The sequence below is a fragment of the Mirounga leonina genome, unplaced genomic scaffold (assembly GCF_011800145.1).
Source record: "Mirounga leonina isolate KUSES-001 unplaced genomic scaffold, KU_Mleo_1.0 Mir_204, whole genome shotgun sequence".
Classification (NCBI taxonomy): domain Eukaryota; kingdom Metazoa; phylum Chordata; class Mammalia; order Carnivora; family Phocidae; genus Mirounga; species Mirounga leonina.
Window position 1 is genome coordinate 4,141,225 of NW_023270513.1, and position 25,556 is coordinate 4,166,780.

The 25,556-nt window shown below is 37.5% G+C and overlaps 1 protein-coding gene across 10 annotated transcripts in view; it reads right to left on the reverse strand.

Annotated features, from left to right (window-relative positions):
• The window catches only part of PHKA1 (phosphorylase kinase regulatory subunit alpha 1), a 142,764-nt gene that overhangs the window by 95,014 nt on the left and 22,194 nt on the right, over positions 1-25,556 (reverse strand). For 8 of the 10 annotated variants that reach the window (XM_035028761.1, XM_035028766.1, XM_035028764.1 and 5 more), the window contains exons 5-11: positions 15,343-15,425; positions 12,431-12,511; positions 7,560-7,658; positions 6,410-6,556; positions 5,402-5,455; positions 3,934-4,056; positions 659-754 (exon numbers count right to left, since the gene is read on the reverse strand). In XM_035028761.1, the coding sequence (XP_034884652.1) occupies positions 659-754; positions 3,934-4,056; positions 5,402-5,455; positions 6,410-6,556; positions 7,560-7,658; positions 12,431-12,511; positions 15,343-15,425 (683 nt within the window). The remainder of the gene's footprint in view (positions 1-658; positions 755-3,933; positions 4,057-5,401; positions 5,456-6,409; positions 6,557-7,559; positions 7,659-12,430; positions 12,512-15,342; positions 15,426-25,556) is intronic. The other 2 variants (XM_035028760.1, XM_035028763.1) reach the window with 2 other exon arrangements.

The following is a 25,556-nucleotide window of genomic DNA, read 5'->3' on the forward strand; positions in this document are numbered from 1 at the left end:
CCAAATCCTGAGAGTTCGCACAGAACACCGCTCTAGTTCTGCCTACTGAACTCCGTATCATTCTCAACTTTAAGGTTTGGTCTTTTTAAAAAAATCAATTTCTGGGGGGCGCCTGGGTGGCTCAGTTGATTAAGCGACTGCCTTCGGCTCAGGTCATGATCCTGGAGTCCCGGGATCGAGTCCCGCGTTGGGCTCCCTGCTCAGCAGGGAGTCTGCCTCTCTCTCTGACCCTCCCCCCTCTCATGCTCTCTATCTCATTCTCTCTCTCTCAAAAAAAAAAAAAATCTTTAAAAAAATCAATTTCTGAACAATTAATTTTTTTTAAACATTGAGGTATGGTTGACATATAAAAAGGCCCTACGTATTTAATGTATGCATCTTGATGAGTCTGAGGGTAAGTAATACGCCCATGAAACTACCATTGTTAACGTTTGGTCTTACTCTTGTCTCACTATGCAATGGCGCAATACCTGAGACTGCTTTAAAAATTTCTTTTCAAAGGCCTAGAATCATATTTTCATCATCTTATACCAAAAGACAAAGTTTTAGAACATTAAAATCAGAAAATTAAAAATCGTCTGACTCAAATGAGGCAGTCCCGTTGAAGTCCGGCTCTCCTTCTCCCAGCTCCATGTTATTAAGGCACTGTCCAACTCACCCTGTCTGGAGGAACACTGTACAGCTCTGGCAAGAGTGGGACTCCGTTTTTACCCTTGATGAGGACTGCTTCAAGAGCCTCTCTATATTCTTCAACCTGTAGATAAAAGAAAGGGAGAAAAAAGTTTATAGAGTTCCCTTTGGGGATCTCAGGGAGGGTTGTAGCCAAAGAAGTTCCTGTTGCAAAGGAGCATGTTCACCTGGTGAAAGGGAGAAGAAAGGAGAGTAGCATTTACTAAATGCTTATTACAGGCCAGATACTATGCTAGAAATTTTGTGTGCTTTAACACATTTGATTTTTTTAATTTAAATTCAATTAGCCAACATAGAATACATCATTCGTTTTTGACACAATGTTCAATGATTCATTAGTTGTGTAGAACACCTTTAATTTTAATAACCATCCTAGGAGGTATATGCAATTAAAGCCTTTTTTTTCCTGAAAAAGTAAGGCTCAAAGAGGTTATGAATTTGTGGAAGATCACACAGCAAGTGTAAGGTTGAGCCCAGATTTGAGCCCAAGTCAGCCTGCCTCCGCAGGCCTGTTTGTTTGTTTGTTTGTTTGTTTAATATTTTATTTATTTATTTGACAGAGAGAGAGAGAGTGAGAGAGCGCACAAGCAGGGGGAGTGGCAGGCAGAGGGAGAAGCAGACTCCGCGCTGAGCAGGGAGCCTGACATGGCGCTTGTTCCTGTAACCCCGGGATCATGACCTGAGCCAAAGGCAGTTGCTTAACTGACTGAGCCACCCAGGAGCCCCACAGGCCTGTTTTTATCCACTACTCGAAATACAGCTTCTTGCCTTTACATGTACGGGCTTTAAAAACTGAATTTAACTGCTAAAATAAGTTTCTCTTGTAGTGAAGTTCACATTTTTTGCTTAACAATTTGCTGTAGGTTAGATTAGTAATACATAAAAAGCAAACACCAAAACACAAAAAGGAAAAAAAACCCCACTATAATTTATGGTGGAAAAAACAGTCAGTTCTGCCATCACAGTCGTTTTGAAAGCACACATTTATTCCAATGCGTCTGATGTATGACGGAATGATTTGAGCATCACCCAGATTTGACATGTGTTTATGCACAGTCTTGACCTGAGAGTACACTCAGCTGAACTGAGCCCCTGTAAGAATACCCAAAACATGCACATGGACGTGCCTCAGGACGGCAATGAACCCCACCCATCCACATTCCGTGTTAGAACTTTTTGTCTGAGTTCAGGGAACACTCCTTCTACCGGTTCATAATCACTCCTGAGCTGCTGCCTGACTCTGTGTGCCTTCCCTTCTCTTTCATTTCTTCCCCTTTCTCCTCAGTTTATTTTGTATTCGTCCTGTCTGCTCTATGTTCTTTTTCTCCTTCCCCTCACTCTTTTGCCATCTTTCTTGTTCCCTTCCTCTGGCACACAGGGTGGCGGGCATGGGAGCCCGTCAGGTGAGCTGGCAGGACCGAGGGTGCACATACCCACGAGCAAACCTAAGGTCTTTTTAAAGCTACAAGTGCCATATTTATTGTGGTATTTATGTACTTCTTAACCATCTCACATGCATAAAGTTATGATGCTGTGTTTATCAGGTTCCTATCATTTTGTATGTATTTCTGGCAAACTTCTTTTTTTTTAATTTATTTGACAGAGAGAGAGCGAGAGAGCACAAGTAGGCAGAGCTGCAGACAGAGGGAGAGGGAGAAGCAGGCTCCCCGCTGAGCAGAGAGTCCAACGTGGGACTTGATCCCAGGACCCTGGGATCATGACCTGAGCGGAAGGTAGATGCTTAACCAACTGAGCCACCCAGGAGCCCTCTGGCAAACTTTTAAAATGTTGTGTCCCAACCTCATTTTCCCAGGAGCCCTATAGTTTTTATTTCTCAAATATGCAGAGCATGGTGATTTTCAAGAAACATGTATGTCTTATTATAGCCGAACTGACTGTCCCTTGTGCTTATGGCATATCTTCATCTGTGAAATTAAAAAAAAAAAAAAACTTTAGAGACAACTTCTTTAAAGAAGAGTAAAAAACTATTTCCATTGTATACAGAGAATCTGAAGAAGTCAATGACTATATTTGGGCTACTCAAGAGTTGGGAGGGAATGGGGCGCCTGGGTGGCTCAGTCAGTTAAGGTCTGACTTGGGCTTAGATCATGATCCCAGGGTCCTGGGATCGAACCCTGCGTCGGGCTCCCTGCTCACTGGGGAGTCTGTTTCTCCCTCTCCCTCTGACCCTCCTCCCCACTTGTGCTCTCTCTCTGTCTCAAATAAATAAATAAAATCTTAAAAAAAAAGAGTCAGGAGGGAAGCCAGAAAAAAAAGAATAAAAAAGAATCCAGATTTCCCAACTCTTTCCCCCACCCCCAGAGTCCAAAAAACCTGAATGTGCTTTGTACTTAGTAGGCGTAGGCACATTTGATAAATACATCTTTCTTTGAGCAAGAAAAGTTTTTGATAAATAATCCTGTGGAATTTGAGGTCTGAGAAAAATGGCAGAATCAAAATAGGGTGGTCAAAATAGGGTGGGTTATTTCTATTACTGCTTATCTTATTTGATTTCTCAAAAAGGGATATCCTTTAATTTACTGAAATTTAGAGTAGAACAGCACTTTGTGGCCCCTGAAACTTTGGTGTAACCCTATTATTTAAACTCATATTGGCAGTTACAGATTAATATTGGCCAAAGGATTCAAATTACACAAAATTGCGTTTTATGTAGCCAAGTATAAGTGACTTCCAAATGTGTTGGATTTATGTCCAAGTTTAGACGATAGCCAATTTGTAGAATGCCTGACACTAAACTTCCTTGATTAAATCTCCCAGTCTCACTATTTTCCAATGATGGTTTCTAAATTACTTTATTCATGTAGCTCAAAAAAGTGATGATGACCATGTTTTGGGGGGCAAGGACAAGGTATAAATGGGTTGTTGTTGTTTTGGGGGGGCTAAAGTCAGAACATCATTTCCAAGATTTATTAAAATATATATATATACACAAAGCCAGGAAGTAAACTCAAGCACCTGTAACAACTGAGGCAAGTGGACAGGGCTTGCTATTTTGCTGTCTATGTTTGTTAAAAGCCAAGTCTGAGTGATGGCAATATAAAGGCCTTCCAACTCTTAACCTAGTACCCTCAAGTACTAGTCTCTAGAAGACTCTAGAAGACTCTGTTTCTTCCCTATTAGGGAAGAATTCCATTTGGTCACAGGGTCAGCACAGCCATTAACTGAAAGACGAAGACATACTAAAACCCATTCTTCTGGAAAGCTCTTTCTCTGGCATATTACCTGTTCTGCATTGCCACTGAAGACCCCATCGAGGATAAAGTATGTCCAGAACAGTGGCCATTCACACTCAATGTTTTCAAATAACTTCAGCTCAGATGGTTCATAATATAGGCGACTGGGATCCTGGTAAAAACACAAAAAAGTCTATCTTATCACTGCAAAGTCGGCCATACGTCTTTTGTTCGGAGGTCTCACAATACAGCCTTTCACTTCTGATAGTTTGTTTCAGAGAAGGCAGGGCGTTACATACTCCCCCTCCCTCAGCAAGTACTTTGTGATGTGACTTGTAACTAGTAGAACTGGGATAAGAATGATACCATAGGCAGGTATATGAAGAAGTGAGATTCATTTACAATAAACATGAGTGTGATTTTATATGTTAAGTTTGAGGTAGCAGCAGAACATACAAACAGAAATGTTTACAAGGACAGCAAGAGATGAGGGTTTGGGAATCATTCTTGTAGAGGTGACACTTGAAGCACAAGTTACAGATGTAGCACCTACATACAGTAAACAAAGGACCCAAGAACAGAATCTTGGTAAACCCTCATAGTTCGGTAAGGAAAGAACAAAAAGAGAATTAGGATAGTGTAGTGTTGTATAAAGTAAATAGGAAAAGAATTTCAAGAAAATGGAGAGGTAGGGAACAGTAATGTACGACAGAGAAGTCAAGTATAATAAGGATGGGGTAAAGGCTACTGGAATGATCACTTGGGAGATTCTGATGATATTTCAGAGTGTAATTTTAATAGATTGGTAGAGCTAGAAATAAACAGGGCTAAAGAATAAAGTGGAAGAAGGGAAGTAGACCAGAAGAGTTTGAGCTCGATGATTAAAAAAAGCCCTAAACAACGTCTACATTGCCAGTGAAGTGCTCCTTCTTGACCATTCATTCCCTTTAATAATACTTAATTTTCTCCATTGATAATTCCATGGAGAACTTTTGACAAGTGGAACAGAAGGATGTTAACTTTTCAAGATCAGGTTCTGTTTAGAACTAACCAACTGCAAGAGATGGAAGAGGGCCAGGAAGACCTAACAAAGGAAAGCTTTTCCCCTTTGTAATTATGAAATATTGGGGAGGGAGATACTTTGAGACTATTCAAATATTCTGTTTCTGCTTAAACTCTCATCCACTGATTTAAGGATCTATCAGTAGCTCTTTCCTGAAACCAACCAGCTGCAAGAAGTGGAAGAATTGCACCTTCCTCTATTTTATTTAATCCGTAAAGGCTCACAAACAGAACTTGGCAACTAAGCCCAACGAAGGTAGCAAACATGAGTTATTGTTATCCTATTGAGTGATTATTTTAAGTACCACCAGTGAGTTAAGTATTTTCTCTTTTGAGTATTTTTTTTATGATGTTCAGTTAGCCAACATATAATACATCAAGTATTTTCTCTGAATGAGACCGCGGACAGTAGTGACTATTCTACCGTGGACTCATTTTGGGGAAAAGAAATCTACCTCTTTAGGAGTTTTATATCCATCTCGTAGAAAGCGACAGCAACCATAACGCCCCTGGGAATGCAGAGAAAAAAAATCAGAAGCATGTACATTGGTACAGTCATATAATGCATCAGAAATACATCCTTTGCAACAGCTACACGTGCCGACCTATCACCAACACAGATACAGGATTTAAAAAATAATAAAATGTTATTTCTTTAAAAAAACCTCTGATGTCAGCCCAGCAGCAGAAACTGATTTCAGCAATCAATGTGAGTTCAAGTGAGGGCTAAGTTACAGGCTTTTTCCTAAAGCAGAGTTTCTAATATTATCCTCTCCATCACTTTCCACCATAGGGTAAGTCTGTAACAGCCCAATTACTAATCTATGTGGTCCTGTTCACAGAGCTCATAAGAGAGCAACAGGCTTTTTTTTTTTTTTAAAAAAGACAACATATTTTTTGTTAAATTTTGAGATAATTTGAGACTTACAGAAGAGTTGCAAAAATAGTACAGAGTCCCCATTACCCTTCATCCACTGTTCCTTTATATTAACATCTTACATAACTGTAGAACATTTATCAAAACTAAAAAATTAATCTTGGTACAACACTATTAACCAAAGTACAAAACTTCTTTGGATTTCTCCAGTTTTTCCACTAATGGCTTTTTTTCCCTTCCAAAACCCATTTCAGGATCCTACTGCATTCAGTTGTCACGTCTCTTTAGTCTCTTCCAATCTGTGACAGTTCCTCAGTCTTTCCTTGTTTCTCATCACTTTGACGCTTTTGAAGAGATCATCCGTTATTCTGTAGAATGTCCCTCAATTTGGTTTTGTCTGATGTTTTCTCATGATTAGACTGAGATAATGCATTGTTTGCACAGATACCACACTGGTCAATATGTTCTATTACTGGGGGTGTTAACCCTGATCATTTGGTTAAATCACTGACTTGAAGCCCCCAACGACATTAATTTCTCCTTAAAGTCAAAGCCTTAAAGAAAAGAAGGGCACGTATGGACATACCTGAAGCTTGGTGATGATTTCTTGCTTTGTGAGCTCTACCAACTGGCCATCCTCTACTGCAAAGGCTGGGAAGGAAATAACTGAAAGCAGACTAGCATCTACCTCTTTGGATGTGGAAGCGCGGGGGAGTATCGAATTAAGGATAGACTAAAAAGGAAGAAAGGAAGTCAGAAGTGGCACATTAGTAAATAACTTGGGATTATAAAACTAACAGCTTTAGTTTCAAATGATCTATGTGGAAAAGGATCATTCGGGAGAAAATCTAAACATTATACCATAATAATGATTCAATGATAATCAACACTGAATTCCATAATAATTCAGTAATAATTTCTAAGTGAGAGCTTAGAAAACTAGCTATTTCTGTACATCATCTCTTGTCTTAATACTGCTCTCAAGGCTTCCCAATCCTGAATCTTAAAGAGCTGCTAATGGATAAAGAATACTCTAAACATCATCTGTCCACAATCCCCTTGTGCCATTAGCAACCACTGAAGCATAAAGATAGAGAAAATGCAGCTGCTGAGAAAGCAGGATGTGGAAAGCTCAGCTCCTACACTGCTGACATTTATTTTTTCTAAGGAAAATTTCACATTTTTGAAATGAGAAGATGAGTTTATATTCACCATAGTTATCTAATCAGGGTTTGAAGATGGGGAGAAAGTCATCTTGCCAATGAGAAGAACCTTACTCTTTCAATACAGAGAGTAACCCTAAACAAAAGTGAAGATACATATTTACCACTTAAACAGTCTAATCTCCAAACATCTAAGCCTAGAGCCAACTGGGGACAAGAGAATGTTTCAAAGCCACTATCAAGAAGAACATTCAAATCAGTCACCTCTTGTTCTCTTGGTATATTTAGAAAAGGAGCAGAGCCCATAGACCCTTGATAGGACAACAGTGGAGAATTCCATATACTATGATGAGATTCCTTTATAAACATGGCTGAGAGAACAGGACTATGACGTATGTTATAGTTCATGCTATATCAGCCTTATCTCAGCATGGGAAGCTTGGATAATACATTTTTGGCACATGGTAATAAATCAGATTATGTACTCTCGAGTCTCTTTATTCTCAAGGCCATGCTCATCCCGAGTCTGGGTAAGAATAACATTTTCTATAATGTCCTTCATTATTCTCTTACCTGGCAGTGTTGTACTTCATCAGCCAGGACATGGATAACTGATTGGGGCCCACCTTTCACACCAAACAGGTCCAGTTCATCCAATGCTTCCAGGGCTGCCTATGAAGAGCAAAGAAAGAAAGGACATTTTCCGCAAAAGATACAGATTTCTCCTCCCTGTACCCCAGTATCATATCAGTGCATATGAAGTCATTTTTAATTTGTTCAGCAGAACAGCAAAAACAATGTAGCATTCTTTATTCCCAAGGGCCTCTGAGTTTTTCTTTGCCTCCCATATTATCCCAGAGACAGTTAAGATGGAGGTTGCAAGCAACCATTCATGATAAAAACCTCAACAAATTCAGTATAGAAGGAACATACCTGAACATAATAAAGGCCATATACAACAAACCCACAGCTAACACTTGTTGTGATGAGCACCGGGTATTGTAAGTGTTGGATCACTATATTGCACACCTGAAACTAACTGGAATTCAAATAAAAACAAAAACAATAGTGAAAAATTGAAAGCTTTTCCTCTAAGATCAGGAGCAAGACAAGGATGCCCACTCACACCACTCTTATTCAACATAATATTTGAAGTCCTAGCTAGAGCAATTAGGCAAGACAAAGAAATAAAAGGCATCTAAATCAGAAAGGAAGAAGTAAAACTGTCATTATCTGAAGATGATATATTATATACAGAAAATTGTAAACTCAAACAAAAAGTGTTGGAACAATCAATAAATTCAGTAAAGTTGCAGGACATAAAATCAACATAGAGAAATCAGTGGCACTTCTGTACATTAACAACAAAAAAAACATCTGGAGAAAGAAATAAAGAAAACTATCCCACTCACAATAGCATCAAAAGTAATAAAATACTTAAGGGTAAATTTACCTAGGGAGGTAAAAGAGCTATACAATGAAAACTACAATACTTGGGGCACCTGGGTGGCTCAGTTGGTTAAGAGACTGCCTTCGGCTCAGGTCATGATCCTGGAGTCCTGGGATCGAGTCCCGCATCGGGCTCCCTGCTCGGCGGGGAGTCTGCTTCTCCCTCTGACCTTCCCCCCCCATGTGCTCTCTCTCTCTCTCTCTCAAATAAATAAATAAATAAAATCTTTAAAAAAAGAAAGAGAACTACAATACTTGGAGGAAAGAAATTAAAGACAAACAAACGGAAAGATATCCCATGTTCAACGGATTGGAAGAAATAATATTGTTAAAATGTCCATACTACCAAAAGCCATCTATAGATCCAATGCAATTGTTATCAAAATTCCAATGGCATTTTTTCACAGAAATAGATAAACAATCCTAAAATGTGTCTGGAACCACAAAAGACACCAAATAGCCAAAGCAATCACAAGAAAGAAGAACAAAGCTGGAGGCATCACACTCTTGATTTTAAACTATACTACAAAGCTATAGTAATTAAAATAGTATGGTATGGGCATAAAAATAGACACACACACCAATGGAACAGAATAAAAGTCAGAAATAAACCCCTGCATTTACAGTCAATGAATATTTGACAAGGGAGCCAGGAAGAGTCAATGCAGAAAGAAGAGTCTCTTCAACAAATGGTGTTGGGAAAACTAGATAACCACATGCAGAAGAATGAAATCAGACCCCTAACTTACACCCTCACAAAAATTAACTTGACATGGACTAAACATAAGACCTGATACTGTAAAACTTCTAGAAGAAAACATAAGAAAAAAGCTCCTTTATACTAGTCTTGGCAATGATTTTTTTAGATGACACCAAAAGCATAAGCAATAAAAGCAAGAATCAATAAGTGGGACTACATCAAACTAAAAAGTCCCTGCACAGAAAAAGAAACAATCAAAAAAATGAAAAGGGAACCTATGGAATAGGAGAAAATATTTTCAAACTATAGAGGTTAATATCCAAAATATGTAAATAACTCATACAGGTCAATAATAAAAAAACAATTCAATTAAGAAATGAGCAGAGGAATTGAATAGATATTTTTTCCAGAGAAGACATACGAATGGCCAACAGGTACATCAAAAGATGTTCAAAGTCACTAATCAACAGGGAAATGCAAATCAAAACCACAATATGATTTCACTTCATACCTGCAAGAATGGCTATTATCAAAAAGACAAGTGGCTTGGGAATGTGGAGAAAAGGAACCCTCATACACTGTTGGATGGAATGCAAATTGGTTCTGCCACTATGGAAAACACTATGGGGGTTCCTCAAAAACTTAAAATAGGACTATCATATGATCGATCCAGAAATTCCACTCTTGGGCACATATACAAAGGAAATAAAAAGAGGATATCAAAGAGATATATGCACTCCCTGTTGATTGCAGCATTATTCACAATAGCCAATATACAGAAACACTGTCAACAGATGAATGGGTAAAGAAGACATGATACACACACACTCAATGGAATATCATTCAGCTGTGAGAAAGAAGGAAATCCTGTCCTTTGTGACCACAGAGATGGCCTTGAGGTCATTATGCTAAGTGAGATAAGTTAGAGAAAGACAAATACTGTACTACATCACTTATATGTGGAACTTAAAAAGTCAAATTCAAAAAACAGAGTAAAATGGTGGTTACCAAGGGCTGGGGGATGGAGGAATTGAGGAGATGTTGTTTAGAGGTACAAACTTGCGGGGCTCCTGGGTGGCTCAGTTGGTTAAGCGCCCAACTCTTGGTTTCAGCTCAGGTCATGATCTCACAGGTGGTGGGATTGAGCCCCACACAGGGCTCCATGCTCAGCAGGGAGTCTGCTTGAAGACTCTCTCCCTCTGCCCCTCCCCCCATTTGCTCCCTTTCTCTCTCTCTCTAAAATAAATAATTCTTTTTTAAAAAAGGTACAAACTTGCAACCAGTAGATAAATAAGTTCTGGAGACCTAATGCATAGCACAGTGATTATGGACAATAATAGTGTATTATAAACTTCTAAGTTGCTAAGAGACCAAATATTAATCATTCCTATCACAGAAAAAATGATAATTGTATGATGTGATAGAGGTGTTACCTAACACTTTGGTGGTAATCATATTGCAATAAAAATGTGTCAAATCAACATGTTGTACACTCCAAACTTACACAACGTTATATGCCTATTACACCTCAATAAAAATATATTTTGTTTTTAAAATTTTGTTTTATTATTTTTATCTCCAGCGGCTGAATTCTTCAAAAATGCATTTAAAAAAAGATACAGCATAGATAAAGTTATAGCATTATCAAGCCAAGCATCACACTTCAAAAGTAATTTGAACAAGGCACAGTAAACCACTCTTCTGGTAGGGTAGCTGCAAGTATGATACCAGCACATAAGAAATGCTAGAAGTTGTGTGGATGTAAGATATTAAAATGCAATAGCCATTAGGTATTGGCACATCACTGAGTTTCCATAGGGAAGTGAATACCCTAAAAAGATACTATGATTAACTTAAAGATGAAAGTTACTAGTCACCAAGGCAGAAGATTTTTTTTTTAAATAGAATTTGCTTATTAATTTCTTGCTTTTCTGATTATAAAATATAACATACTTGTTATAGAATATTTGAAAACATAAAAAAGTATAGAGAGGGCAAAAAAATCACCCAAAATAATGCTAATATTTTTGGCATGTTTCCTACTAGTTTTCTTTATGTAAATCTGTCTATAGTTGAGATCATTTCATATGAAATTTGGTTAGGATACTAGAGCATAAATGTTTCTCCATATTATGAAAATTCTTTATTTCAACATAATATTCTCTCTTATTTATTTAACCATTTAACAATTGTTGGAAATTTAGGTTGCTCTTACTGTTTTGGTTTTTTAGATTCCACATATAAGTAAAATCATATGCTATTTGTCTTTCTCTGTCTGGTTTATTTCACTTAGTATAACACCCTCTACATCCATCCATGTTGTCATGAATGGCAAGATTTCATTCTTTTCTATGGTTGGGTAATGCATTGTGTGTATCACATCTTCTTTATCCATTTATCTATAAGATGGATACTTAGGTTGCTTCCATATCCTGGCTATTGTAAATAATGCTGCAATAAACACAGGGGTGTATTATCCTTTTAAAATCAATCTGTGTCTTTTGGAGGGGAAACTTCAATTAGGTCATGCATATTTATCATTATAATGGATATGTTTGATCCTATTCCTGCTATTCTATTTTATGGCTTCTTGCTGTCTCCAAAAATAAGAGCTGAAATTAAGGCAGTAGCAATGGGAAGGAAAAGATGGAGTCAAGTGGAAAGGTAGTTAATGATGATGATGATGATATGTGGGATTCAGGAGAGTGAGGGGGGTTCAGGATTGACAGATGGTTCTCTGACAATCAAGTTTTGTCAACTGGTGTATGGAAGGAGAAGGCCTCTTTTTATTTTTGTAATGGTAGAGAAGATGAATTTAGTTGAAGATATGTTCTCTGGGGTGCCTGGGTGGCTCAGTTGGTTAGGTGTCTGACTCTTGATTTCAGCTCAGGTCATGATCTTGGGGTTGTGGGATCGAGCCCTGTGTTGGGCTCTGTACTCAGTGGGTAGACTGTTGGAGATTCTCTCTCCTTCTCCCTCTGCCCGGCCCTCATGTGCACACTCACTCACTTCTCTCTCTCAAATAAACAAATAAATCTTAAAAAAAATATGTTCTCTGAGGTCTCTGTGGTATATGTAAGTAGAGATATGCTACAAAAGCAGTTGGATATACAAATCTGGAGCTAATGAAATAAATCTTTACCTACATGTCCATAGTTCTATGGGAGAATCCAAATTTTGCCTGGGTCTTAAAAGAACAATTTGATGATGATCCAAATTCATGTTAAGCCTTTATCTATGATAAAGGTGTATTTCCTTACCCCACACTTGGTACAAACAAAGCAAGGAAAATTACCTTTGCCATGCCAACTGAACTGGCATTCAATTCTGAGATCCCTTGGTTGGTCTTGTCTCCACGTTCCCATATCCCAAAGTCCTAGCATAAAATAACCAGCATACCATTAGCAAGTCATTACTACTAAATGCTTACTAGAGACACAACTCTTGAATAAAAGGCACACATAGTAGCTAATTTGCCATAAATATGTGTACCCACAACACCTATTAAGGAGATGCCAATGAGTTGGGTTGCCCCTGTAGCTCTTTTCTTAGTAGCTTCAAATTCTCCTGGGACCTCTAAGAAGTTGGAAGACTCCTCAACAGCTGATCAGGCCTAAGAAGTATAACTCAGTCCATGTAGAGAAATGCTTCTCAAAATTTTTTATCAAGGCAGATACTCAGGGGGTCTAGAAGATGGAGCCCAAACAGCACCCCAGTGTTTTATCTTAAATATCTAATTTTACTCTCTGTTGGCATTGACAATGTACCATACACTAACCTATGCACTTTATACTACTATCTTCCTTAATCCTTTTATCTTATAGATGATGAAACTAAGGTGCAGAGAGAGGCTAAGTGACTCACCCAAGGCCACACAGCTAATACATGACAGAGCTAGGATTAGAGTCCAAGTACTCTCAGTCCAAAGTGTAAATTCTTAAACATAGCTGTATATGGCCTCTCGATAATATAATTATAACATTTAAAATTACTTTTTAAGAACTGTTTTATTTGAAATAACTTTAAACTTACAGAGAAGTTACAGAAATACTACAGTGAGTTCCCATATACCTTTCACTCAACTTCCCCTAATGTTAACATCTGACATAACACTTGTCAAAGCTAAGAAATTAACATTAGTACAATACTAGTAACCAGATTATGGACTTTGTTAGGATTTCACCAGTTTTTCCACTAATAACCATTTTATGTTCCAGGATCCAATCCAGAATACCATGCTGCATTTGTCATGCCTCCTTAGTCTCTTCCAATCAGTTAAAGTTTCTCAAGTCTTGCCTCTCATGACCTTGACACTTTCAGATCAGTGGTCGGGTATTTTATAGATTTCTCTCAATTTAGGTTCACTTGATGTCTTCCCTTCATTAGATTAAGATTGTGCATTTTTTGGTCAAGATTTCTACAGACGTTATGCTGTGTCCTTCTCACTGCATCATATCAGGGAGTACACGATGTTGATATGTCCTATTATGGTGATGTTAACCTTCATCACGCGGTTAAGGTGGTGTCTGCAGGGTTTCTCCAATCTACTGTTAACCATTTTCCCCCGTATGATTAATAACTATCTCGAGAAACATACTTTACAACTGTGCAAATATCATGTATCTCCTCAAACATCTACCCACCAATGTAGCATCCATTGGTGAATCTTGTCTGTAACAATTATTACAGTGGTGCTTCAGTGGTGATTTTTTTAGTTCCTTCATTACCTCTACAGTCATTAATTGCAATTCTTCTCTAAGGAAGAGCTGTCCTTTCTCCCTCATTCATTTATTCATTTGTTTATATCAGTATGAACTTATATTTAGGTTATTCTCTGGGTTATAATAAAATATTATCATTACTTGTTTTGTTGCTCAAATTGTTCCAGCTTTAGCCATTGGGAGTTCTTCCAGGTTGGCTCCTGCATCCTTTGGACATGCCCCATTCTTTCTGAACACGTCCTCACTTTCTGTCACTACAAGATACTGTAGTTTCATCTTGTATTTTCCTCCCCCCAGCCCTAGAAACAATCACTTCTACAAGGAAACCTGTTTTTTTTTTTTTTTTTTTTTTTTTTTTTTTTTTTTTACGAATAGTTACAATCCAAGACCTAGGCACTGGCTCATTGTCACTGTGGTGTCATTGCTTCTAGGCCCTCTCATTGAACAGAATTTGGAAATATCCATGTGTACACATGCATGTGTGCATGCACATACACACACACACACACCCCTATGTTTGTTTCTATATTTACCCTAAATTACTTTTTATATCAAATCTCTGAGTTAAAGTGAAGCTTCTGGAAGGTAAGCCATATTTATCCCATGGCTAGCCTCACTTGTTCCCAAACCCAGCTCTACCCTAATTTGTGCAGCAAGATTAGAGTATGAGAAGGCACATATCATTAATTCTGCTGCTGCAACCCCTGGCTGCAATGGAGAGGCCAGAGAACCCTGACCTGTACCCTGGACCTTAGCAGGCCTACGGTATCAGAAGGCAAAGTGATCAGTCAACAAATAAGGTCTGCTTGCATCAAATATGTCTATGTTAAACTTATCCTTTTGGCAAATATGGAGTGACAGGCCACAGGTTTACGCTCCCATCTAAACCAGCGAAAAACTAAACAAATTAAACAATTAGATGACTAAAAAACTGGACTATTTATGACACAGCCATTTTCAATACAGTGAACATTATGCAATGAAGAACAGCAATCCCTGAGAGAGGAGATGTTAAATATATTATGATTTAATATAAACCTACCTCATATGGTAGTTGTGAGAAAAAGGAACTATTTTTTGTATAGTAAGCACTGAATGTCTACAGATAATATTAAACATATGACTAAATTTTATGTCTAAGTAGCTAACTTACCCATAATACTCCCTAGCCATCTTGCTCCAGTTCAAGACCACAGACCACTAAAATAAGACAATTTAGCTCCAGATTCCCAAATACATGATATGAGATATTACAGAATTTGACAGGAGTGGAAGCATAGCATCTTGACCCTTTTGTCTCTGTAACTCCTTTGGAGAGAAGGCAAACAGAGGATGATGGAGCTTAGCAAAGAAAGAGGCTGAAGGCAATTTCTGCCAGAAGTTTTATAGATTGGTTCACTATGAGGGGCAGCATTAGGAGAAGGAGGGGGTTGTTCAGTATTTTTAGAAACATATGTTTAAAATCAATTCCCAAATGAGTACTTACAGCAGTTTTATATGCAGCTTCAATGTAAAACACAAGGTTCTGTATGAAATTGACTTCATCTAGACTGTGGATGATATGAAGTCCTGAGGAAAAAGAGAATAAGGATATAGAGCTGGTCAATTATCACTATAGGCTTTATAGGCAGCCATAGTAACTAACTGATTCCATTACTCCTAAGTAATGGAACAATGAGAGGCACTTTGATTCCTAAACCATAAAAGCAAAACCACAAATCAGACCTAGGCTAGTCTTCGACTATGTGAGATCCCAGCATATTATAACATGGAAGAATTTTAACTGTTATTTGTAGGTTTCCATAGAAAGTCTCAGACTCCTAATTCTATAGGTAATTAATTTATAATGTACCTTAAGGTATCTGGAAGAAGAAAGACAACTATTTCAAAAAAGAGTTGGAGAGAGTCTAAATACTAAGCAAGAAGTAGAAAAAGATTATGGTTTTTTTGTTTGTTTGTTTGTTTTGTTTTTCTTCTTTGTTTTAATAAATTAGTGTTTGTTAATAGTAACACATCTTTGAAGCTATAGCTAACCCAAATATACAAATTAGATGGTGAGATGGGGACAGGGATGGGACACATCCTGCTTATACTTTGTTTTTTCTTGGTCCTAATGTGGTGAGACCTTTTTCATGATAGAATGTCTTTTATACAAAATCTCAGCATTAAACGCACAGAGGGATTGGAGTTCTCTAGAGCCACACCTGCTCAACCTAAAGAAGTTTTAGCAGTCGTTAGATGAGCATTTACATAAAAGTTTGCCCACTGCACCTAGTTTATTTTCAACTGGTGTAAGGTGGTATCTCAAAGTGGTTTTTTATTTATTTATTTATTTATTTATTTATTTTTAATTCTTATGTTAATCCCCATACATCACATCATTAGTTTTAGATGAAGTGTTCCATGATTCATTGTTTGTGCATAACACCCAGTGCTCCATGCAGAACGTGCCCTCCTCAATACCCACCACCAGGCTAACCCATCCTCCCACCTCCCTCCCCTCTAGAACCCTGTTTGTTTTTCAGAGTCCATCGTCTCTCATGGTTCGTCTACCCCTCCGATTTCCCCCACTTCATTCTTCCCCTCCCGCTACCTTCTTCTTCTTCTTCTTTTTTTCTTAACATATATTGCATTATTTGTTTCAGAGGTACAGATCTGAGATTCAACAGTCTTGCACAATTCACAGCGCTTACCAGAGCACATACCCTCCCCAGTGTCTATCACCCAGTCACCCCATCCCTCCCATTCCACCCCCCACTCCAACAACACTCAGTTTGTTTCAGGAAAACTTAAAACTATACTTTTTGGAGTAAAAAAATGATAATTATTCTAAATGTAAACTATACAAAGATAGTTATAGCTGACAAATGGAGTGTTTTGCATGAATTATCCATTTAATTTTTACATCAACCCTAAGAAGTGGGTACCTCTATTTTCTCCATGAGGCTTAGAGAGATTAAATATTTGCCTAAGACCATTTAGCTATAAATAGTGAAACCAGACCCAACTATCATCTTCTGTTTCACTTCAGAGACTGAGTTCCTAACCAAGCTGCTATACTGCTTCCCAGTATGTATAGTACGATACATTTTTCTCTAAAAATTAACTCCTCTCAAACAAAACAAAACAAACTCCTCTCCCCTCTCCTGTCCGCCCAACCCCTATAAAGAAATACCAACAGGCATACAGTGACTCTTTCTCCCACCCTGAATCACATCATTCCCCACCTGCCAAAACTCCTCTCTGAAAGAAGTCAGAATGGCTAAAATTAACAACACAAGACACAACAGGTTTAACTATACGTTTGTAAAAACTCACTGAAATGTACATTTTAAATGGCTGGATTTTTTTTTTTTTTTTAAGATTTTTTTAATTTATTTGACAGAGAGAGGGAACACAAGCAGGGGGAGTAGGAGAGGGAGAAGCAGGCTTCCCGCGGAGCAGGGAGCCCGATGCGGGGGCTCGATGCGGGGCTCCATCCCAGGACGCTGGGATCATGACCTGAGCCAAAGGCAGACGCTTAATGACTGAGCCACCCAGGCGCCCCTTAAATGGCTGGATTTTATTGTAGGTAAATTATACTTTGATAGACTTGAAAAAAGAGAGCCATTTATATGTTGAAAGATTGGGAGTGCTGCATGAGGTATTCCAAATGGTAAGATTTCCAGGGAGGCAGGAGGAGTCTGCATTTTCACATTTTGCAAAGTTTGTGTGATATGTGAAGTGATCCCCTCACATTATTTAATATTAAAACGATTATTTAATTATGTAATATTTAATAAAAATTCTGTTACATAAAAAAAAGAAACCAGCCTTACCAGTTTCTTCTGTATCCTTTCAGAGCAATATTATGCATATATAAAAAGTATCAAAGAGTAGTATACTATATTGTACCTTGCTTTTTTCATATATACCTCGGAGACAATTTTAAAGAGATCTGCCTTATTTTTTTTAATGGCAACATGGCATTTCACTAAATGGCTAATTATATAACCATTTCCCTATTGAAAACATTTAGGTTGTACCTAATGCTTCATCACTATAACCAAGGCTGTAATGAATACGTATATATATATGAATACATATATGATATATATGATACACATGAATATATATATGATATATACATGAATGATATATTTATATATCTTTGTGCACATGTACCAGTATATCAAGGTAAATTCTTAGAAGAATTGCTGAGTCACAGATTTACGCATATTATTTTTTCCCAACATTGTATTGTGAACATTTTCAAACAAACAGAAAAAATGACAGAATTTTACAGTGGACATCTGTATGCACATTATTTGGATTCAAGCATTAACATTAACATTGATCCATCCATCAATCCATCTTTTTTGATACATTTCAAAGTAAGTTGCAAATATCAGTACACTTCTCCCTAAATACTTCACCATGTGTACATTAAACATTGATAATCATCACCAAGTTACTCTGCAAAGAAGTTCTACAGTTTACATACCAATCAGCCCTGCCTGCCTGTTCCCTATACCCTTGTCAACACAGGCTTTAATAAAAATCTTTGATCTTTGCCACTGTAATGAAGGAGAAATAAAATCTCTTTGTAGTTTAATTTGTAGTTCTTTTAATTGTGGGTAAGGTTGTGAGTCTTTTCATGTTTATTGCCATCCACATTTCTTTTCCTATGAGCTGTTTGGTTGTGTCCTTTGCCAATTTCCATGGAATTGCTGGTCTTTGAGCTACTGACATGTTGATGAACATTAAGGAAATTATCCTTTTACTCATCATACGTGTTGCAAGTATTTTTCCTAGTTTGTTTGAACTTTGACTTTGCCTACAGTATATTTTTCTTCTCAGAAACTTTTATTTTTCTTAAGATTTTATTTAAATTCAAGTTAGTTAACACACAGTGCATTATTAGTTTCAGAGGTAGAATTTAGTGATTCATCAGTTGCATAACATCCAGTGCCAATGCTCATTATATCACGTGCCTTCCTTAATGCCCATCACCCCATTATCCCATCCTCCCACCCAACTCCCCTCCAGCAACCCTCAGTTTGTTCCCTATAGTCTCTTCTGGTTTGCCTCCCTCTCTGTTTTTATCTTACTTTATTCTCAGACTCTTTAAGAAGCTTTATCCCATGAATGTTTCTGGTACTTCTATAATTTCATTTTTAAAAAGATTTATTTATTCATTTTAGAGAGAGAGTGTGAGAGAGTGGGGGTAGGGGTAGGGGGAGAGAATCTTCAAGCAGACTTTCCACCGAGCGTGGATCCTGATGCGGGGCTCAATCCCACGACCCATGCATGAGATCATGACCCGAGCTGCAACCAAGAGTCAGACTCTTAACGGACTGAGCCACCCAGGCGCCCCTATAATTTCATTTTTTTTTTTTGCATTTAAATCTCTGATCTATTGACAGATGTTTTAGATCACAGAACTCTGTAACTTTTGGGCCAAAAGGGACTGTATGATCCATATCATCAGACAGCAAACTCCTCCTGATGCATGGCTCTGTCAAAACCAGCAACCACAGCACAGGGCAGTAGCATTAGCAATGTGTCTTTCTTGTAGCAGTAATGATCTTAACCTCTTGGATAGAGAGAGAAAAAAGAGACGAGAGTTATAATATTGGACATCAGCTTCACAGCTTTATCTCGTCCCCTTTGTGTGCCAGAGTGCTTGTGCAGAGACTGAGAGAAGGCAGACGGTGTGAAACTGGTTTTGTCCATCTCTCAGACTTGTGTCACAGCTAACAAATCACTATACAATTTAAATGCCACATTTCTATTATTTGTCCCTTTGCTCGTGATATTGTTTAAATGGCCTTCTCCACATCTTGAAATCCAAACTGTTCATTCAAGGCCCAGCTCAAATTCTATCTCCTCTGTGATGCGTCATTGATTCTTCTCTTCTGTGTTTCATAGAATTTTATTTTCCTTGCTCTAATGAACTTTTTACTTTGTACTATAAATAAATCTGTACCTAAATTTGAAGGAAGAACCATTTCTTATTTATATTTATAGTCCCCAAAAGTATCTCACATAGTATTGTGAATGGTATTAAATAATACTGAACAATAGATGTTCAATAATGATTTACTGAATGATCTTAAACAACCCTGTTAACCACAGGAGAGGGACCTGTCTCTTGAGACACCACCATACATTCAGGACCTCTGCATCCTGTCCCCTCTGTGGAGCCAAGACACTGCTTGTAGAACAGAGGATACATAGAGATGAAATGAGGTAGGGCTGGGTAAGGCCAAAGACGGCAGTACTATTTAAGGCATACTAAAACATGCAGAGCTCCAGAAATGAGGCCAACTCAGCGGTCTATTCCACTTACATTGACTTGTACTCATCTATCAATAAGCCTCTCTCCTTCATTTTTAACAACGTGATTGAGATATAATTCACCCATTTCAAGTATATAATTCAATGGTTTTTAGGGCATGCAGTGTTCTGCAACCATGGCCACAATCAATTTTAGAACATTTTCATTACCCCTAAAAGAAACACTATACCCATTTACCAGTCATTCCCCATTTCCTTTCATGACTTGATCTCCCTCTTCCTCCACCTAAGCAATCGCTAATCTACTTTATGTCGCCACAGATTTGCCTTACCGTACGTTCATATATGTGCAATCATACAATATGTGGCCTTTGATGTGGAGTTCTTTCACTTATAATGTTTTCAAGGTTCATACGTGTTGCAGAACATATCAGTGCTTCCATTCTTTTTGTTGCTAAAAAAATATTTCACTGTGTGAATAAATCATATTTATCCAATTATCAGTTGATGGACATTTAGGTTGTTTCCACTCTTTGACTCTTATAAATAATACTGCTATGAACATTCATGTATATATACAAGCTTTTGAGTGAACACTGCTTCATTTCTTTTGCGCATATACCAAGGAGTGAAATCGCTAGATCATATGGTAATTCTGCTTAACCTTTTGAGAACTGCCAGACTATTTTCTAAAGTGGCTGCACCATTTTACATTCCCACCAACAGTGTATGATGGTTCCAATTTCTCCATATCCTCAGTAACATTTGTTGTTTTCTGTCTTTTTGATTTTAGCCATCCTAGGGGGTGTGACGTGGTATCTCATTATTGGGATCTGCATTTGCCTAGTGACTAATAATGTTCAGCATTTTTTTCGTGTACTTATTGGCCATTTAAATATCTTCTTTGGAGAAATGTCAACTCAGATTCTTTGCCTATTTAAAATCAGGTTATCTTTTTATTATTGATTTGTGGAGTACTTTATATATTATAAATATAAGTCCCTTATCAGATATATGATTTATCAATACTTTCTATCATATTCTGGATTGTTTGTAACTTTCTTTAGAGATCCTTTGAAACACAAATGTTATTAATTTGATAAATTTCAGCTTATGTTTTCTTTAGTTGCTTATGATTTTGATGTCATGTCTAACAGGGCTTTGTCTAATCCAAGGTCATGAAGATTTACTACTATATTTTCCTTAAGTGCTTGCTATGAACTCAATTGTGTCACCCTGAAATCCATATGTTGAAGTCCTAATCCTCAATGTGACTGTATTTGGAGATAAGACTTTTAGGGAAGCAATTAAGTTTTTAATTTTTTAAATTTTTGTTGATTTTTTATGTCTATCCCTATTTTTATTTTGTTTTTCTTCAAGTTTTTATTTAAATTCTAGTTAGTTAACATACAGTGTAATATTAGTTTCAGGAGTAGAATATAGTGATTCATCACTTACATATAAAACCCACTGCTCCAATGAATCGTTGAACACTACATCAAAAACTACTGATGTACTGGGGTGTCTGGGTGGCTCAGTCGTTAAGTGTCTGCCTTTGGCTCAGGTCATGATCCCAGGGTCCTGGGACTGAGCCCCACATCAGGATCCCTGCTCAGCGGGAAGCCTGCTTCTCCCTCTCCCACTCCCCCTGCTTGTGTTCCCTCTCTCACTGTGTCTCTCTCTGTCAAATAAATAAATAAAATCTTAAAAAAAAAAAACTACTGATGCACATTGAACATAATAAAAAAAAAAGAAAAAAGAAAGCCCAGTGCTCATCACAAGTGCCGTCCTTAATACCTATCACCCATTTAGCCCATCCCCCCACCCACAACCCCTCCAGCAACCCTGTTTGTTCTCTGTAGTTAAGAGTCTCTTACAGTTAGCTGCCTTCTCTTTTTTCCCTTCCCATATGTTCATCTGTTTTGTTTCTTAAATTCCACATATGAGTGAAATCATATGGTACTTGTCTTCTCTGACTGACTTATTTCGCTTGGCATAATACGCTCTAGTTCCATCCACATCATTACAAATGGCAAGATTTCATTCTTTTTGATGGCTGAGTAATATTCCATTTTATTTATATATATATATATATATATATATATATATATATATTTATTTATTTATCACATCTTCTTTATCTGTTCTTTGGTCATTGCACTCTTTCCATAATTTGGCTATTGTTGATAATGCTGCTATAAACATCAGGGTGCATGTATCCCTTTAAATTAGTATTTTTGTATCCTTTGGGTAAATACCTAGTATTGCAATTGCTGAATCATATGGTAGTTCTTTTTTTTTTTTAAACTTTTGGAAAACCTCCATACTGTTTTCCAGAGTGGCTACACCAGTTTGCATTCCTAACAACAGTGCAAGAGGGTTCCCTTTCTCCACATCCTCGCCAACACCTGTTGTTTTTTGTGTTGTTGATTTTAGCCATTCCCAAAGGTGTGAGTTGATATCTCATTACACTTTTGATTTGCATTTCCCTGATGATGAATGGTGTTTGGCATCTTTCATGTGTCTGTTGGCCATCTGTATGTCTTCTTTGGGAAAATGTCTATTCGTGTTTTCTGCCCATTTCTTAACTGGGTTATTTGTTTTTAAGGTGTTGTACTTTATAAATTCCTTATATACTTGGATACTAACCCTTTATCAGATACATCATTTGCAAATACCTTCTCCTATTTTTTAGGCTGCCTTTTAGTTTTGTTGATTTTTGCTGTGCAGAAGAAGCCTTTTGTCTTGTTGAAGTCTCAGTAGTTTATTTTTGCTTTTGTTTCCCTTGTCTCAGGAGACATATCTAGTAAGAAGTTGCTATGGTCGATGTCACAAAGGTTACTGCCTGTGTTCTCTTCTAGGATTTTGATGGTTTCCTGTCTCACATTTAGCTCTTTAATCCACTTTGAATTTATTTTTGTGCATGGTGTGTGAAAGTGGTCCAGTTTCATTCTTCTGCATGTTGCTGTACAGTTTTCCCAACACTATTTGCTGACGAGACTTTTTTCCATTGGATATTTTTTCCCCCACTGTCAAAGATAAATTGATCATATAGTTGTGGATTCATTTCTGGATTTTCTATTTTGTTCCATGATCTATGTGTCTATTTTTGCACCAGTACCATACTGTTTTGATCACTACAACTTTGTAATACAATTTGAAGTCCGGAATTGTGATGCCTCCAACTTTTTCTTTTTCAAGGTTGTTCTGGCTATTCGGGGTCTTTGTGGTTCCATACAAATTCTAGAATTGTTTGTGCTAGCTCTGTGAAAAATGCTATTTTGATAGGGACTGCATGAAATGTGTAGATTGCTTTGGATAACACAGACATTTTAATAATGTTTGTTCTTCTAATCCATGAGCATGGAATGTTTTTCCATTTCTTTGTGTCATCTTCAATTTCCTTCATCACTGTTTTATAGTTTTCAGAGTACAGGTTTTTTACCTCTTTGGTTAGGTTTATTCCTAGGTATCTTATGGTTTTTGGTGCAATTGTAAATGGGATCAATTCCTTGATTTCTCTTTCTGATACTTCATTATTGGTGTATAAAAATGCAACAGATTGCTGTATGTTGATTTTATACCCTGCAACTTTACTGAATTCCTGATCAGTTCTAGCAATTTTTGGTGGAGTCTTTAGGGTTTTTTTTTTTTTTTTTAAGATCTATTTATTTTACAGAGAGAGAGAGAGGGAGAGTTGGGGGAGGGGGCAGAGGGAGACAATCTCAAGCAGACTTCCCGCTGGGTGGAGAGCCTGATGTGGGGCTCAATCCCATGACCCATGAGATCATGACCTGACCCAAAACCACAAGTTGGACACTTAACCAACTGAGCCATCCAGGTGCCCCTAGGGTTTTCTATATACAGTATCATGTCATCTGCAAATAGTGAAGATTTTATTTCTTCCTTACCAATTTGGATGCCTTTTCTTTCTTTTTGTTGTCTGATTGCTATGACTAGGACTTCTAGTACTATGTTAAATATCAGTGGTGAGAGTAGATATCCCTGTCTTGTTCCTGACCACAGAGGAAAAACTCTCAGTTTTTCCCCATTAAGGATGATATTGTCTGTGGTTTTTTTTTCATATATGGCCTTTATGATGTTATGTTCCCTCTAACCCTACTTGTGGAGGATTTTTTATCATGAATGGATGTTGTACTTTGTCAAATGCTTTTTCTGCATCTAATGAAAGGATCTTATGGTTCTTATCCTTTCTTTTATTAATGTGGTGTATCATGTTGATTGACTTGAGAATTCTGAACCACCGTTGCTACTGAGGAATAAACCTCACTTGATTGTGGTGTGGTTCTTTTAATGTACAGTTGGATTTGGTTTGCTAGTATCTTGTGGATAATTTTTGCATCAATGTTCATCAGGGATATTAGCCTGCAGTTCTCTTTTGTGTAGTGTCTTTATCTAGTTTTGGTATCAGGGTAATGCTGGCCTCACAGAATGAATTTGGAAGTTTTCCTTCCCTTTCAGTTTTTTGGAATAGTTTGAGAAGAGTTAACACCTCTTCTTTATTTTTTTTTAAAGATTTTATTTATATATTTGTCAGAGAGAGAGAGAGAGAGAGCACGAGCAGCGGGAGCAGCAGAGGCAGAGGGAGAAGCAGGTCCCCCGCTGAGCAGGGAGCCCGATGTGGGGCTCGATCCCAGGACTCTGGTATCATGACCTGAGCTGAAGGCAGATGCTTAACGACTGAGCCACCCAGGTGCCCCAACACCTCTTCTATAAATGTTTGGTAGAATTCGCTGGTGACACCATCTGGCCCTGGACTTCTGTGTGTAGGGAGTTTTCTGATTATTGATTCAATTTCTTTGCTGGTTATTGGTCTGTTCAAGTTTTCTATTTTTTCCTGTTTCAGTTTTGGTAGTTTATGTGTTTCTAGGAATTTATCCATTTCTTCCAGGTTCTCCAATTTGTTGGCATATGGTTTTTCATAATATTCTCTTATAATTGTTTGTATTTCTGTGTTGTTGGTTATTTCTCTCCTCTCATTTGATTTTATTTATTTGGGTCCTTTCTCTTTTTAATAAGTTTGATTAGAGGTTTATCAATTTTATTAATATATTCAAAGAACCGGCTCCTGGTTTCATTGACCGTTCTATTGTGTTTCTAAATTTTCTATATAATTTAATTTTGCTCTAGTCTTTGTTATTTCCTTCCTTCTGCTGGTTTTAGGTTTTGTTGTTCTTTTTTAGCTCCTTTAGGTAAGGCTGTTTAGATTTTTCTCACTTCTTAAGGTAGGCCTGTATTGTAATATACTTCTCTCTTAGGACTGCTTCTGCTGTATCCCAAAGGTTTTAGACTGTTGTGTTTTCCTTTTCATTTATTTCCATGTATTTTTAAACATTTCTTCTTTCTTTTCCTGGTTGACCCATTCATTGTTTAGTAGCATGTTATTTAACCTCTATGTAT